At 40.4% G+C, this 15,281-nt stretch overlaps 1 protein-coding gene across 1 annotated transcript in view; it reads right to left on the bottom strand.

Moving 5' to 3' along the window:
- syt7a (synaptotagmin VIIa) overlaps positions 1 to 15,281 on the bottom strand; it is a 95,109-nt gene that overhangs the window by 41,732 nt on the left and 38,096 nt on the right. Inside the window, exon 2 of the mRNA XM_030731471.1 lies at positions 12,209 to 12,312. Coding sequence (XP_030587331.1) covers positions 12,209 to 12,312 — 104 coding nt within the window. The remainder of the gene's footprint in view (positions 1 to 12,208; positions 12,313 to 15,281) is intronic.

The following is a 15,281-nucleotide window of genomic DNA, read 5'->3' as shown; positions in this document are numbered from 1 at the left end:
TGTCATACTGCGGGTAAGCTCTATTGACACTTTGCTACAAGTGGAATAAAGAGGAAGATCATTCTGAAATGCCCCAACCCCAAAAAATACAACAAATGCAACTCTGAAAGTGATGCTCTGATACACATGGCGGATAGGACGGATAGGATTCTCCATCCCAGGAAATAATCGTGAGGAAAATGCTGAGCTGCTAGCTTGGTTCGGCTTGGCTCAGATCTCAAGGGCAATTTCCATTCGTATAGGTCCGCTTGCTCGGGCTGAGCATGAATCCACAGACTGGAGGTCGTCAAATTAATTCTAGTGTTGTACAGATTTTGCAACACCACTTATTCCAGTTTGCTCCAGTAGCCATGAAAAGCCAGAGATCTGGTAGCCCAGGTTTAGGGCTCAGGTTGGGTTCAAGCATTCCTATCTCAAAATATAACTGATTAAGAAGTCTCTCAGTGTGTCTCATTATATTTATAATTTATATAGCATTTATTTCATTTTCTCCACAGCAAACATTCACAAATCATACAATTAAAAATCTCCCACAATAACTGTCCACAACTCTCAAATATGGAAAACCCCTAAATTAAATATTTAAGGTTTAAGGAAACGTATTCTTTAAAATACACGCACACGTTATGAGGTAAACCTGCTCAAATGTTCATTGATGGAATCAGCCAGTCACATGACAGTAACTCAGTGCATTTAGACATGTACGCAGACGTCCTGCCGGAGTTCAAACAAATCACCAGAATGGAGATAAAAAGTTGATTTAAGTGATTTTGAACATGGCGTAGCTGTTGGTGCGAGACAGGCTGGTCCGATTATTTCAGAAACTGCTGATCTACTGGGATTTTCCCACACAACCATCTCCAGGGTTTACAGAGAATAGTCTGAAAAAGAGAAAATATCCAGTGAGGAGCCGTTCTCTAGATGAAAATGACTTGTCGATGCCAAAGGTCAGAGGAGAATGGCCAGACTGCTTTGAGTTAATAGGAAGGCAACAGTCAGTCAAATAACCACTTGTTACAACCAAGGAGCATCGCTTAATGCACATGTCCAACCTTCAAAGGGATGGGCTACAGCAGCAGGAGACAAACTGTGTGCTGCTCCTGTCAGCTAAGAACAGGAAACTGAGGCTACAATTTTGCACAGGCTCACCAAAACTGGACAATAGAAAACTGGAAAAATATTGCCTGTTCTGATTTCTGCAGCAACATTCAGACAGTAGGGCAGAATTTGGTGCAAACAACATGAAAGCATGGATCTATCCTGCCTTTTATCAATTCTTAGTACTAACTGAGCATCATTTTTCCACAGCCTACCTGAGTATTGTTGCTAACCATATCCATCTGTTTATGACCACAGTGTCTCCATCTGATGGCTGCTTCCAGCAGGAAAATGCACCATGTCACAAACCTCAAATCATTTTCAACAGGTTTCTTGAACATGGCAATGAGTTCAATGTACCCAAATGTCCTCCACAGTCACCATATCTCAATCCAATAGGGAATGGGAGATTTACATTTTGGTTATGCAGCCCACAAATTTGTGTGATGCTATCGTATCAATATGGAGCAAAATCTCTGAGGAACGTTGCCAGCACTTTGTTGAATGTATGCCACAAAGAAATAAGGCAGCTCTGAAGGCACAAGGAGGTCCAGCTCAGTACTACCCAGTAGCTGGTGAGTGTATTTTTCCAAAAACACATTTCAAAAGTCATTTTATAATCACATTAAATAACTATGATCTCAGTATTAACCAAAATAATCATGGTTATGATTTTTTTTTTCCCTATCATCGAGCAGCCTTACTAACAGACAGGCAATCAGCCAGATATTGAGACTGACTCTGGACTGACTCACATCTACATGATCGATTCTCAGACAAAGCAAGACTATATGGAAATGCAAATGTGCCAGAATCTATATAATGAACCCCAACGGGCAAACTGACACTGTGGCTTTGGATCGTGTTGAACCAGTTACAAAGCCAGTGTTGACAATAACAGTGCTGAGAAGAAATGATAAAGCCCACACAGCTGTACTGATAATATCCATTGCACACAGTGAAACAAACCCTCTCGCCTATTGTATAATCAGTGCTAACCTGAATTGGAAAGGTCCCCAAATGAATAAACACTGATCTGACAGGATGACTAGTTAAACAGCTACATACATGAGGTGCATTTATAAATTACACACTGACTTCTGCACAGTCTCTTTATAAACTGACACAGACCTGTACTGAACACATGTCCTCAGCCTATTTGTGATCTGTTAAAGCACATTTTAGCTATGACGTGAGCTAGATACATAAAACCAGCCCTTATAATTTCTTACACAATTCCCCATACAAACCACAGCAAGCAGGGTATTCTTGAATGATAATTTCTGGGAAGGCAGAACTGTCTGTATTTCTGTGAAGCGAGGACAAACTATCAAAGGAAACTCATGCATCATTCAATGCTATCGTGAAATTTTCAGGAAGGTGGGAAGACACAGATGATGAGTGAGAGTCCAGTACAGAAAGAGGGGTGAGGGCTGAAAATAGAAATCAAATTTGAAAAAAAGAAGAGGCTACCAGAAAGGAGCGAAAACAAAGGCACTGCAGAACAGCATGGGAGACAAAGAGATGAGAGGAGGGGGACAGGTGCAAATAGTGAACTGAGTGAAGCAATGAGTGACAGATAGTCCCGAGCGGATTGGATGTGAAAACGAGGAAAGAGTCGAACACTCTGCGGTGGGCACTGTGTCACACATCTTCCTTTCCATGCACATGCACACGCACTTATACACAGCTCAGCTTCAAATCCATCTCCTCTATACACTCTTCCTCCAGCTCATTCACAAGAATGGATCACACACACGCTATGCTTCTGTCTTCATGGGAGGTGTGGAGGCTACAAAAATAGTGATGAATATAACACCACAGACACGAGATGAGAAACAATGAAGAAAATGAAGTCAATACTTCAAATGAGGGCTTAAAAAAAAAGTTTTTTCCCTTGTTGTTTAATGACAGGGAGTTTGCAACAATCATAGTACTTGGTGGCATCTGGCTCTGAGCCATTCCTTCATAATAGTTTCAATGATGAAGCAATTATGTGAGATACCCAAACTGCACTGAGTCTTCACTTAGGGAAAAATAAATAAGTAAACAATCCACTAATACATTTTAGCAAACTGCAGCAGAGCAGGTTACAAATTAAATTATTGAAGTCTCGAAGGGTTGTAGCGCGGGACGTGGTGGAACTAAGAACCCAAGGCTCTCCCAAAAAGAGTAATTACGCAATCAACAAATATGTTTGAAATATTACACAATCAGCATTGTAAGTAAAGTAATACTTTTGGTTAAATAAATAGACAGTTTCTTGTTCTTTATTAATACTGTCTCAATCGGTTTTAGTAATGAGTTCACAAACATTACTGATGGAAACACACGTATAACAACTCTTCTTTAAATGCCAGTAAAAACAGCTCGAGAGTGACAGCAGGTTCTAATCCTGTGTTTAAGTTTAAGTTTTAGTGTGCTGCTTTATGTTGCTGCAGATTACCAAAGCACTTGTCGGTAATTTCCCTCAATTCTGCAAATAAAACATAATTTTGGTGAAGTCATGTTCGGAGGTCTTTTATCAGGGACAAAAGCAGTACATTCTCAGGAGCAAGACAGCAGGTTCTTTCAACTGGGCTAAAATAATGTGTTTAAATTGGAGCGAGTGGGGCAAAAGATGAAGTCAGGTGACATTAGCAAAATACTGGATACATGTCTTTGGACTGTGGGTGGAACATGCAAACTCCACACAGAAAGGCCCTGGTCACCTTGTGGATTCGAACCCAGGACCTTCTTGCTTACAGGCAACACCATGCCACCGTGCAGCTGGTGTTATTTTTCAAAATTGACATCACCTGCTACTGTTATGACTAAAATGGATTTAGCTTTTATTTTGATTTATTCTGTTGCATTAAATATTGTATAATTGCAATTTAAAAGCTTTACAACAGATTTAATAACATCACTGTCACTGGTGCATTGCTCTGAAGCTGTTATTCAATCATCGGTTGGGGATTAAGGATAAGGAAGCTTAAACTATTATCTGTAGCCCTAAGGTTGTTAATTTATTAGTTTTTGAGCTGTCACTTATTAAATTTGGGGATACCTATTCAGAAAAATCAGCAAATATGTAGCTGTGGAATAACTTGACTAGTCATTCATTGCTGATGTCTGTGGCATAATTTCACCATCTGCTCAATGTCCGTCTTCAACATCCCCTGGATGTCCTCATTGATACGAGGAAGTTTGTATACGATACTTTTATATATCATCTTTTTATCATTCAGAACAAATTGAAACAAAAGGTCTTGCTTGTGGAAGAAAGCATTAGAAGATGCCACAGGAAGACTCAAACTCACAAACTCTTTATTTAATTGAAATGGTCTGTGGGAAAACATCGAACAACAGGGTTCATCTCATGAATTATCCAAACAAACTTGCATTAAATCGGCTCAACCAATAAACCATCAAACACTGGACACACTTAGCTTGACAAAGCTGCCTCCTAATTCAGAGCAAGCTCGTGGCTCAGTCACACAAATAGAAATAGGACAGAAACCTCCTTGCTTCTACAAAAAGAATCAGTGGCTGCCTGGTGATTGTATTGAATTTTTTCAGATTCTGCGACCGATGCAAACTTGTGGTGACTAAATGGCTGATTGAACTGGTTGCCTGACGCAACCTTTCTGCAAATAGTTGCAGTCTCATCTGGACTGACTGCAACCACTGAAAAAGTCTTTTGTTTAGCAACACTGAAAAATGTAATCGAAACCAAGTCAGTCATTGCTCTAACACTGTTCTCCAATCTTTATTTTACAGTTTTGTATTTGGAAATAGTAAAATGGTTTGAGCTGGACAGTTTCAAATATTTGCTGCTGCTGTTGTTGCTGCGGGTAAAGAAAAGAAAGAATCCCATGTACCCTTATAATTAGCCCTCATACCCCAAACTGACTTCTGTAATCGAATTGGGAAGACTTTTAAGGTGCTACAGTAAGATGAGATGAGTGTCCATTTTGTCTTATTTTTGTCTAAAACAGAGAGATTTAAGACTCTACATACTATTATAAACACCTCGGCTGTGATTAATGACTTATTAACTCCTACAGTCTTAACTTGCTGATTCTCATTTTTCCTTTTTTGTTCCATCAGATAAATGAGTGTAGACTAGGGAACAAAGGCTTGATGTTGGACTGCCCTGGGTAAAGATAAGGGTTTTCTTGAAGGATCCATACATGAGAGGAGACTGAGTAAAACTACTGCTCTCTCTGTCTCTGCTGGCAGTGCACTGCCTTCCAACACCCAGCTGTGTTTGTTTGCTGTGAATTAGCAGGCAGCAAGAGTCTACATGCTCGCTCAATATTACCCACATCACACCATAATTAGAGAGGAGTGCACTATTAAAATGGTTGTCTGCTGCTAAATCATCAAGTGATCACTGGGTTTTAAGCATCTGTCAAAACATTTTTTACACAGGTATGTGTACCTGTAGTATTTACTGACATGAAGAAGCATTTAATGGTAGAAGAATAAGATACAGAAAGAAGCAGGAATGTTTTCTGTCACTGAACGTGACAGACCAAGAATCCACACATTCATATACTGTGCAGTTACTGTAATTTTCCCGATGATTGTGACAATTCTCCTTTGAAATTCTACAATTATCAATTTTCCCCACCTTCCCCCTTCTCTGATGAACATAATTACTATCATCCCATTAACCACTGTGAACTCCTGACTCCCAGTTAATGCAAGCAAAGTGCTGAATGTTGTTGATACAAGCCCAACAGGGATTGAATCAGGCTGTGACTGTGGTCAGGTCCAATCTCAACCTCACTCACAACTATGTCACGGATCAAACGGCACAGGGCTCACAGGAGCAGGCGGAGAGTTTCTGAATGCCAAACAGCCACTGCTGCCCAAACAGATGTTTGCTGCATCACCTCTGATATTTCAAAATCTCTCCCAACACCTACAACACAAGCCCCCGCTGACAGGCATCAACCCCACAACACAGGAGCTTGTCACTGCATTATTATCTGTATAAAGTACAGAATAATTACTTTAAAATACGAATAAAAAGGCACATATTTTTAAAAAATTAATGGCAACAAGTCTACAAACAGCCATGAGCAAACAGACAGCCTAAGGAGAAGCAGTCAATTTGTAATGCTTCCAGGGGGCTCAAATAACAGAGCTAAGCAAGAAGGAGGCTTCAGGATGACTGCACATGAGGACTTTTTTAATAAAACCCACTGCACTGGTTGCCAGATCTAAAACACCAAAAGCAACACTCGCCCAAAATGTCTTGTCTATTAACCTATGAATCATAACTGAAAGTGGCATGGGCCCACTCGCAACTGACACGTGAAGCTTCAGGCAAACATTTGTTTTTATGAAAGCTGACACTGTCAAAGAGTACACTCAGAAATATCAAAAGTTAGAGTTTTAGACACGGGCTGGCCTGTGGTAGCTTTAGATAAAATGAGCATCAAATACTGTGCACTTTTACCTAATGACAACTTTATGTGAATAGAAAATAAGACTATGTGAATGCATAGCATGCTACATGCGACACGTATTTTAAATAACAGGGCTTAGTTGAAAGTTACTGTGGTAAAGCAAATTATAATGTATACGCACTCAACTCATGCTTTCAGGCAATAAAGTACTGCCACGGAAAAATAACAGAGATAAAGCGCTCCAGCTAAGAGCGGACAAGGAAACCTTTTGTGACACAACTTATGTTAGAACAGATTATTCAGCTGCCAAGCCTTCGTGGTTGTTAGCCACATATATAAAAGAGAAATTCTGAAGATGATAATATAATGTGGGAAAACGATTTTGAACGAGATTAGTAGTTTTTGTGCTTCGTCAAAATCCAGTGTGTTATCAAAAACACGTTGCTCATCAATGGAAATGACCGCCATTCATCTCAGTCACCCTTAATTATTTTGTACATTAAGCAGCTGCGTTTAATGTGGTTTCACACCAGTGGGCGGCTGACATTTTTCTCAAAATAAGTGGTCCAAAGACTACAAAGGCCTTAATTAACATCTTAATGCCACTCTGCATAACCCCCGCCACTGCATACACACAAACACACACACACACACACAGTGATGTAAACAGCGTAAGATGTACAGATAAGAAAAAACATAAGCACGCAAAATAACATCACCAGTGAGATTCTCATCCTGTGTCTGAGGCACGGCTTCTATAGTTAGGTAAAACAGTTCATTTAAAAAAAGAAAATCTGAATTTAAACAATATTGTGTGCTTAGAGAACTGAAAACACAGAGGAAACACATTTATACTTTTAGTTTTTGTCAGTTTGGACAAATTTGTTTGTTGTTTATTTGAGCTTAGGAAGTTTTCATGACGTCTTTCGCTGTTACAAATTAATGCCACTGTATTATAATACCTATTTTTCTTCTTCAATCATGCCATTGGCAAACTATGTTATGTTATGAAAAACTGTTACAGTCCTAGCAGGCCTGGGTTTGTTTTCCTTTCTCCCTCGCTCTCTGTTACCTCTTAGGTGGAGCAGTGGGCTGACTTTTCTGTTTTTCCCGCCTGTGGGCGGGCATTCCAGGTTTCTGGAGTGCCGGCCGTTGCACCTGTTTCTCATCAACTCATCAAGCATGCAGTACTTAAAGACCAGCTCAAGTCTCCACACTCTGCCAGATCGTTGTCTCTTCAGTGGTGGTGGTGGTCGTCAGGCGCTGCTGTGTTTTCTCTCAGTTCTTTGTGCCATGAAATTCTTAGGCTTGCTTTCTTAGCTGGAAACTCCTCTCTGAATCTCGCTGCACTGTGGAAAGTTTCTGGATCATACCTACAAACTCAACTCACCTTTACTCTCAAGCTGGTTGCCACCTGCCAAGGGAAAAGTACTCACCAGTTTCTAATGTACCAGCCCACTCTCCATTGCTGGCCTTTAAGCTCTTTCCTGATTCCTCCAGCCTGCCCACTTCCCTCCTCACAGCCTCCCCGTGAAGCTGCTGTAAGGAAGCAGTTCCTCTCACCCATTCAGAAATCCAGATTCTGTGATTCTTGAGTTTCCTATAGGTAAACTGTTTCTGGACTCTGAATCCTGCGTCTGGCTCTATATTTACTGGCATTAAAGCGCCCTGTGACCCTGCATTGGATAAGCAGAAGAGGGTGGATGGCTGGGTATCACTTGATCAACAAAGGCCATATCAAATACCTGAAATTCTGAATTTGGTAGGAGATATATGCTTACCTTGCAAGTACCTGGTCGGAGCCCGTTTTGTTTTCAGAACTGTTTTAATTCTTCATGGAACAGATTCAACAAGGTGCTGGAAACATTCCTCAGGTCAATATTGCCATGATAGCACCACACAGTTGCTGCAAATCTGGTTGGCTGCATGTCCATGGTGTGAACTTCCCATTCCACCACATCCCAAAGGTGGGCTGTGGTGTTTAAATGATGCTCAGTTTGTACTAAGGGGCCCAAAATGTACCAAGAAAATATCCCCCGTACCATTAAACCACCAGCAGCAGCCTGAACCATTGATACAAGGTAGAATGGACCCATGCTTTCATGCTGTTTACACCAAAATAACCCTGCAGTGACATCCTAATGTTGCTGCAGAAATCGAGACTCATCAGACCAGGCAACATTTTTTTCAATCCTCTATTTTTTTGGTGAGCCAGCCAATGTAGCCTCAGTTTCCTGTTCTTGGATGACAGGAGTGGTCTTCTACTGCTGTAGCCCATCTGCTTGAAGGTTTGATGTGCTTTGGTTTTAGGGATGCTATTCTGTGTACCTTGATTGTAACGAGTGGTTATTTGAGGTACTGTTGCCTTCCTGTCAGCTCAAAGGAGTCTGGCCATTCTCATCTGATGTCTGATATCAACAAGGCATTTTCACCCAGAGAACTGCCACTCATTGGATTTTTCTCTGTAAATCCTAGAGATGGTTTTAGTGGGAAAATGCCTGCAGATCAGCAGTTTCTGAAATACTCAGACCAGACTATCTTGACCATGTCAACGTGCCTCATGAGTTACTGTCATGTGATTAGCAGATCCTCGGGATAACAAGCAGATGAACAGGTATACTATCAAAATGTTTGTTTTTGTTTCTTGGCAATCTATCATTAACCAAATATCAACACAGAAGCCTGATTGTAATACAACAAGGTACCCCCCCCCCCCTTTTTTTTGGAGGGGGGGGGGGGGGGGGGGGGGGGATTAAAACCAGGTCCAGTTAAAATAAGTCAGTGATATTGACTGCCTTCTTCTTTATTCTTCTTATATCTGGAAAGCAAGCCATGCGAGAAGAGAAAGTGTGTGTGTGTGTGTGGGGGGGGGGGGGGGGGTGTTATAGATTAAAATGTCCAACATGAAAACACAATAAATAAGAACTAAAAAAAAAAAACTATATTAACTGTGGTGTGAGGATGTGATTGACAGTTGGCCACACAGGGTCATAAGGCCGAAAGAGTGGCCCACTATCCCAGCCTCCTGCTCCTCTGTGGCTGCTGCACAGCACTATCACAGGATGGAAATAAGATCCATTTACAGCACTGCTCTGGAGAGGACCTCAGGGACTTTCCAAGGTAGTGGCAGCAGAACTACCTCCATCCACAGCAGAAAACTGGGAGTCATTCACTGCTCCATTTACTTTAAAGTGGAATATCAAATATAATGTGATGTTCCACTGAAGCAAACAATGGAAAGCTTGTGTTGTACCTCTGTTGCATTTCACCACAGATCATTTGCCCCCCCTATATGTTGTAATGGCATCAAGAAGTAATCTAGATACAGTCACCTTGCTGGTGATACAAATGATATTATGTATTGAGGCATGTGGTGCTGGGAGCTTGCTGCAGTGCCAAATTCTGCCATCTGTGGACCAATAAGTTTAACAGCAGTGTGATGCTGAGCTCAAATAAGTACAAGTTGGAGCCAACAATAAATTTGAAATAGGTGACCTGTGTTCCTCGGTTGTACAAGCACAGGATGAACCTGAAATCAATTAACTTTAAAGGCATGTGAATCTAAAAAAAGAAAGAAAGAAAAATCAGCCATCTGAAGCGCCACCAGCCCGTAGAGCTCAGTCTGTCTAATGAGTGGTTGCCTCCCTTTAATCAATCACATTTCATACCACATAATCACGATGACATGCCCTCTGTCAGAGGTCAGTCTTTTTGATCTGGTTCTCACCATCAAGTGGACTGGTACTGATCCTGTATCAGCACACTTTACTAATGCTGAGATGTTAACATTTAGGAGATTAATTAGTGCCTTACTACAGCGTTTCCCAACCTTTTTCATCTGATGTACTCACACAGGCTGTCACATGGACTCGGCAATCCTTTCATCAACACCCCCTCATTTGAATTCATTTTAGAGTGGATCTGGATTACTTTCAGCTGTTTGCTTTTAGCGAAACCATTTATGAGATTGTTAGCGAATTGTCTCAACCATTAAATTATAAATACTGGCTAACAATTTCAACCATTTATCCCTTACGTTTTCCATCAGCTAATACTCTATTAGCAGGCACTCATTAATTTAAACAATCACAATTTCTCCACTAGTTTTAGCTCACAGTTTTATTTTTAAACCATACTGACAGCTAATAATTTAACTAGCCAAAATTTAAACAATTTCAAATATTTTCACTTTGTGACATCATTAAATCAATGATCTGTTTCGTTAAATTTTCTGTTCCTTCTCAAAGCTGTTTGGTTCCACTCAATTGTTCCATTAAAAGTATTTTTCTTGTAGTAGATGGCAATATATCTCTTTTATCACCTCGATTCCCTGTTTGGAGAATGACTAAAATGCTGCTTTTTACAGGGAACAGTGTATATTTTATGTGACTATATCATTTGAAATTTATATTGAAATTTTTGTAACTTTGCAGTAACTACTTGCTCTCCATAATAACATTTTATGATAAACACTGCAAACACTGTTTGAGGCTTTCTGGAATTGACCCTTTACAAAAGGAAGGGGCCACGTCATGTTGCAAATGCCTGTTTTTACATAGTAGTTTCCATTACATAACTGTTTGAGTCTAAAATAGAGTCACATTGTTACAAGACCACAAAGATGACTGCAAATATATGAAAGTCTTCATTTTCATTGCTCCATTAGTAACCATCTCATCATCCTCTGATGAACTTCTGGAAAAATCTTAAACCAATATGATAACTGCTGGAGCCCACTACTTAATCATGTTAAAATATTAGATAAAGTAAGCTCTAATGCAGATACAGAAATACAACTACTTACACACTGATTCATTAGCATCATCAACCTAAAAGTGTTGTATATGTTACACAGTTTGGAAAACAAATAAAAAAAAACACTGAGAAAACTGAGGCAACATGATTCAACAGATTTCTGAGTTTTCAGAGTTGTTTACAAGAACTCTGGCAACTCGAATGTTCTTATTCACCTGATTTCAATATTCCAGTAAAATTCTAGCATCAATAGCATGAATTTCTACCTTTAAAAAAACTCAGAAATTCTTCTCGAGTGAACAAAAAACATTCTAGCGCTAGTAATGTAAACTTTGCCTTTACAGCTTTCAGTTCCTCTGTTATTTCCCACAGCATGTTGATCTGCATATATGCTTTGGCACAGATTGTTCTGCCAGATGCAATCCTCCTATTTATCCAGGCTTGGGACCAGCAGGGTTTGTACACTAGCTTGAAAAGTTGGATTTGTGCTTCCTGCAAGTTCTGAATCACAAACCTTTCGCTCTATTTTTAGCTAACTTTCAGCCCCGTCCTCTTCATTATGGTTATTCAGCATTCCTTACATACAATTATAGCAACATAAATATCCTAGGAGTTAGCACTACTACTTGCAAAGCAGTATTTGAATTGTTGCTCCACAATTAATATGTCTTCATAAATAATTGTTGTAAGAGAAATTTCTCAACTGAGCTGGACTGCATGAAATATTTGCACAGATTTTCATAATATTTGCACACATTGTCCTTTTTTGTTGATGCTCTGAAGTTTCTTTTTGTAGCAAACACGCAATGTTAATTTAAGCCTCTGATTACTAAAGCATAATAGGGTGGCAACAAATGTGACTAGAAGCTACAGTCTATCTGTTAGTGAAGCGTGTGTGTGTGTGTGTGTGTGTGTGTGTGTGTGTGTGTGTGTGTGTTTGTGTGTAAACTCACCAGCTTGCGCTGACACCAACCACAGACGCCACAAAGAGCCACCAGCCAAACAGCACACACTGTCACTGCAAGGGAGACCAGGAACACACTGAGGGACACTGAGCCTGTGCACAAAAAGACACACACAGAGGAAGGTGAAAAGAGATTTTAACAAACTGAGTGATGCTTTTTTGCATACATATGGATATTGTCTTCATCATGTGTAAAATAGAAACATGGAGCACATTGTACACCACAGTAAATCATGTTGTCCAAGGATGCAGCCCAAAATAAAGCTGGGCTTTCTCTCACCACATGTAATTGAATAGCCAAGCAGAGCTCCCATTTTTTACACTCATAAAAAGCTAAGAAATACAATCTCATCACTACCCCTTTCATGCCGGAGCATTTCAATACCTTTCCAATATGGAGTGGAGCCAGGCATCACTCAGTTGCACACACATCACTGTCACTGTGTCACAGCTTGTTAAGTGACGGCCCAAAAGTGAAGGGAGGAGGGGGAAAGAGGAGGAGAGGCTCGGCTGACAATACAAGAGAGCTCATGATTAATGGGTATCAGTAGATGCCCAGTGAGAGAGGTGGCTCTGGAAGAGAGTCATAAAAAAAAACATCATCTATTGCTGCTCACATGTGTCTCAGTACGTGTGTGAGACAGAATAGATTCACACATCAACACTCTCAGTTTTCAATTCCACATTCTCCACATTTAAACAATTGGATGGGCTTCACTTTCCAGCATGAGGATAGACAGCCTCATTGAGCTTTCATATCTGCACAGTGGGAAAGATGATAATGTATTCAAATTCAGGATTTCTTTCTAACTGATTCTAAAACATACAGTGATAAATGGATGTCAGAATACATTTTCACACCCATGAGTGATAAACAATGACAAACCAGCAGGCCTTGGCTTTCGGTTACTGGGTTTGCCTTCTTCCCAGCTGCTGTGTTTTTTTCCTTCCTTTGCTTGTCATAAGTGCCCTTTCCATTAGGGATTCACCAATATACCAGCCAGACACCAGGCTGATACAGGCCATAGGCCTACAGGCAAATAAGATGACGTTAAATGATAGTGGTGGTCGATGTTTATCTGTTGTGCTGCATTAATTTTTGTGCTGTCTTAATGGTCAAAGACAGTGTGATGAAGATGTCACGGTACTACAGTTTGGTATTAGAAGTTATATTTGAGTTTGAAGTTTTTGATTGTTAGTTTGGGTTTTTTGATTCCTCCTTTGATTTCATTACTGTTCTAGTCATTTTCAGCATTAGTTCTTGTTGGATTAGCTGTATTGTAATTCATTGTTCACTTGTCTTAACAAACTTCATTGGTACATCTGCAGGTTGTTAAGAACGCCACTGCGAGGTTTCTGACTAATTCTTCTAAGCACTCACATGTCACAGTGTTGCTAATTCAGTTGCACTTGCTCCCCATTAACTCCAGAGTCCACTTTAAGATTCTGGTTTTGACTTTTAGAGCTCGCCATGGACAAACACCAGCACACATCAGTGACCTTTTGCATGCATGCATCCCCAGCAGATCCCTGAGGTCATGTGATCAGGGCCTACTGGCCAAAGGAGACACAGTGCTGTTGACTCGATGTGATCACTTTTTAAAACAAACAAACAAAAAAATGACTTCAAACGACCTCCTTTTAAACTTCCTTTTGGGCTTTTTTTTTTCAGCAATTTACACATTTGCCTAACAAGCAAAAGATCCCCGGTTCAATCCCAGGAGGAGACACAAATCTCTTTGGTTTTGTGTCAGGAAGGGCATCCGGTGTAAAAATCTGCCAAATCCAACATGCGCCACAGCGGAGCTACCCGCTGTGGCGACCCCTTGTAAATAAAGGAGCAGCCAAAAGCAGCTTATGATGTTCTAGCATTTTTGTTGTGAAGCACCTTGAGATATTTATCTTGAAAAGTGCTATATAAATAAAATTTTGCTTTACTTTGTGCTTCATTTTCTAGTTTAGGTTGTCTTACAGTTCTTGTGAAAGTTTTGAATTCTTGAATGGTAGTATTAAGCCTCAGTTCCTATGAGCCTTCTTCTTAACTTGTTTTACTTTAAAGGTTAGGTCCTTATACATATATGTGTGCGTGTGTGTGTGTGTGTGTGTGTGTGTGTGTGTGTGTGTGTGTGTGTCCTGTATTCTGTTTGTGTGTAGTCAAAGTGTCTGTTATGTCTCCCTCTGTGAGGTTGAGTGTCCTTAGCTTTTGACTTTGTTTTCAGCTTCAATAAAAGGCTGCTTTATGTTATTTACATCCTGTGTCCTGCATTTAGGTCAGTCCCTCAGCACTCCACACACAAACCACTTTGTCAGAAGAGTTAAAAGACTCCAAAACAGTTATTTCTTTTTAACAAAGATCTCTTTATGTCCCTGACATAAAATGGGGAAATACAACAACAAAATAAAGAGCCAAAAAGGTATTTTAAACCTTGGCATCAGCCCATAATTTACCATCACTGCATCCTTATTTTTCATCTCATTTCTCTGTCATAAACTATATTTCCAAAAGTATTCACTTGTCTGCCTTCACACACATATGAACTTGAATGACATCCATCCATTCTCTTCCACTTATCCTGTACAGGGTCACAGGGGGGCTGGAGCCTATCCCAGCTGTCATAGGGCAAGAGGCAGGGTACACCCTGTAGAGGTACAGCCTATCACAGACAGACAGACAACCATTCACACCTATGGGCAATTTAGAATAACCAATTAACCTAACCCCAGTAACTGCATGTCTCTGGACTGTAAGAGGAAACCCACACAGACATGGGGAGAACATGCAAACTCTACACAGAAAGGCCTGGGCCAAGGTGGATTTGAACCCAGACCTTTCAATTTGTGTTCTAGTTTTTGCTGCAAGGTAGCAGTGCTAACCACTGTGCCGCTCAACTTGAGTGACATCCCGTTCTTAATCCATAGGTTCTAGTATGATGTCGGCCCACCCTTTCAACTCTTCTGGGAAGGCTTTCCACAAGGTTTAGGAGTGTGTTTATGAGAATTTTTGACCATTCTTCCAGAAGTGCATTGTGAGGTCAGACACTGATTTTGGACGAGAAGGCCTG

Source organism: Archocentrus centrarchus, chromosome 6 (assembly GCF_007364275.1).
Source record: "Archocentrus centrarchus isolate MPI-CPG fArcCen1 chromosome 6, fArcCen1, whole genome shotgun sequence".
In the NCBI taxonomy this organism is placed as follows: Eukaryota; Metazoa; Chordata; class Actinopteri; order Cichliformes; family Cichlidae; genus Archocentrus; species Archocentrus centrarchus.
Note: the sequence above shows the minus strand (reverse complement) of the source record. Positions and strands in the feature narration are given on the sequence as shown.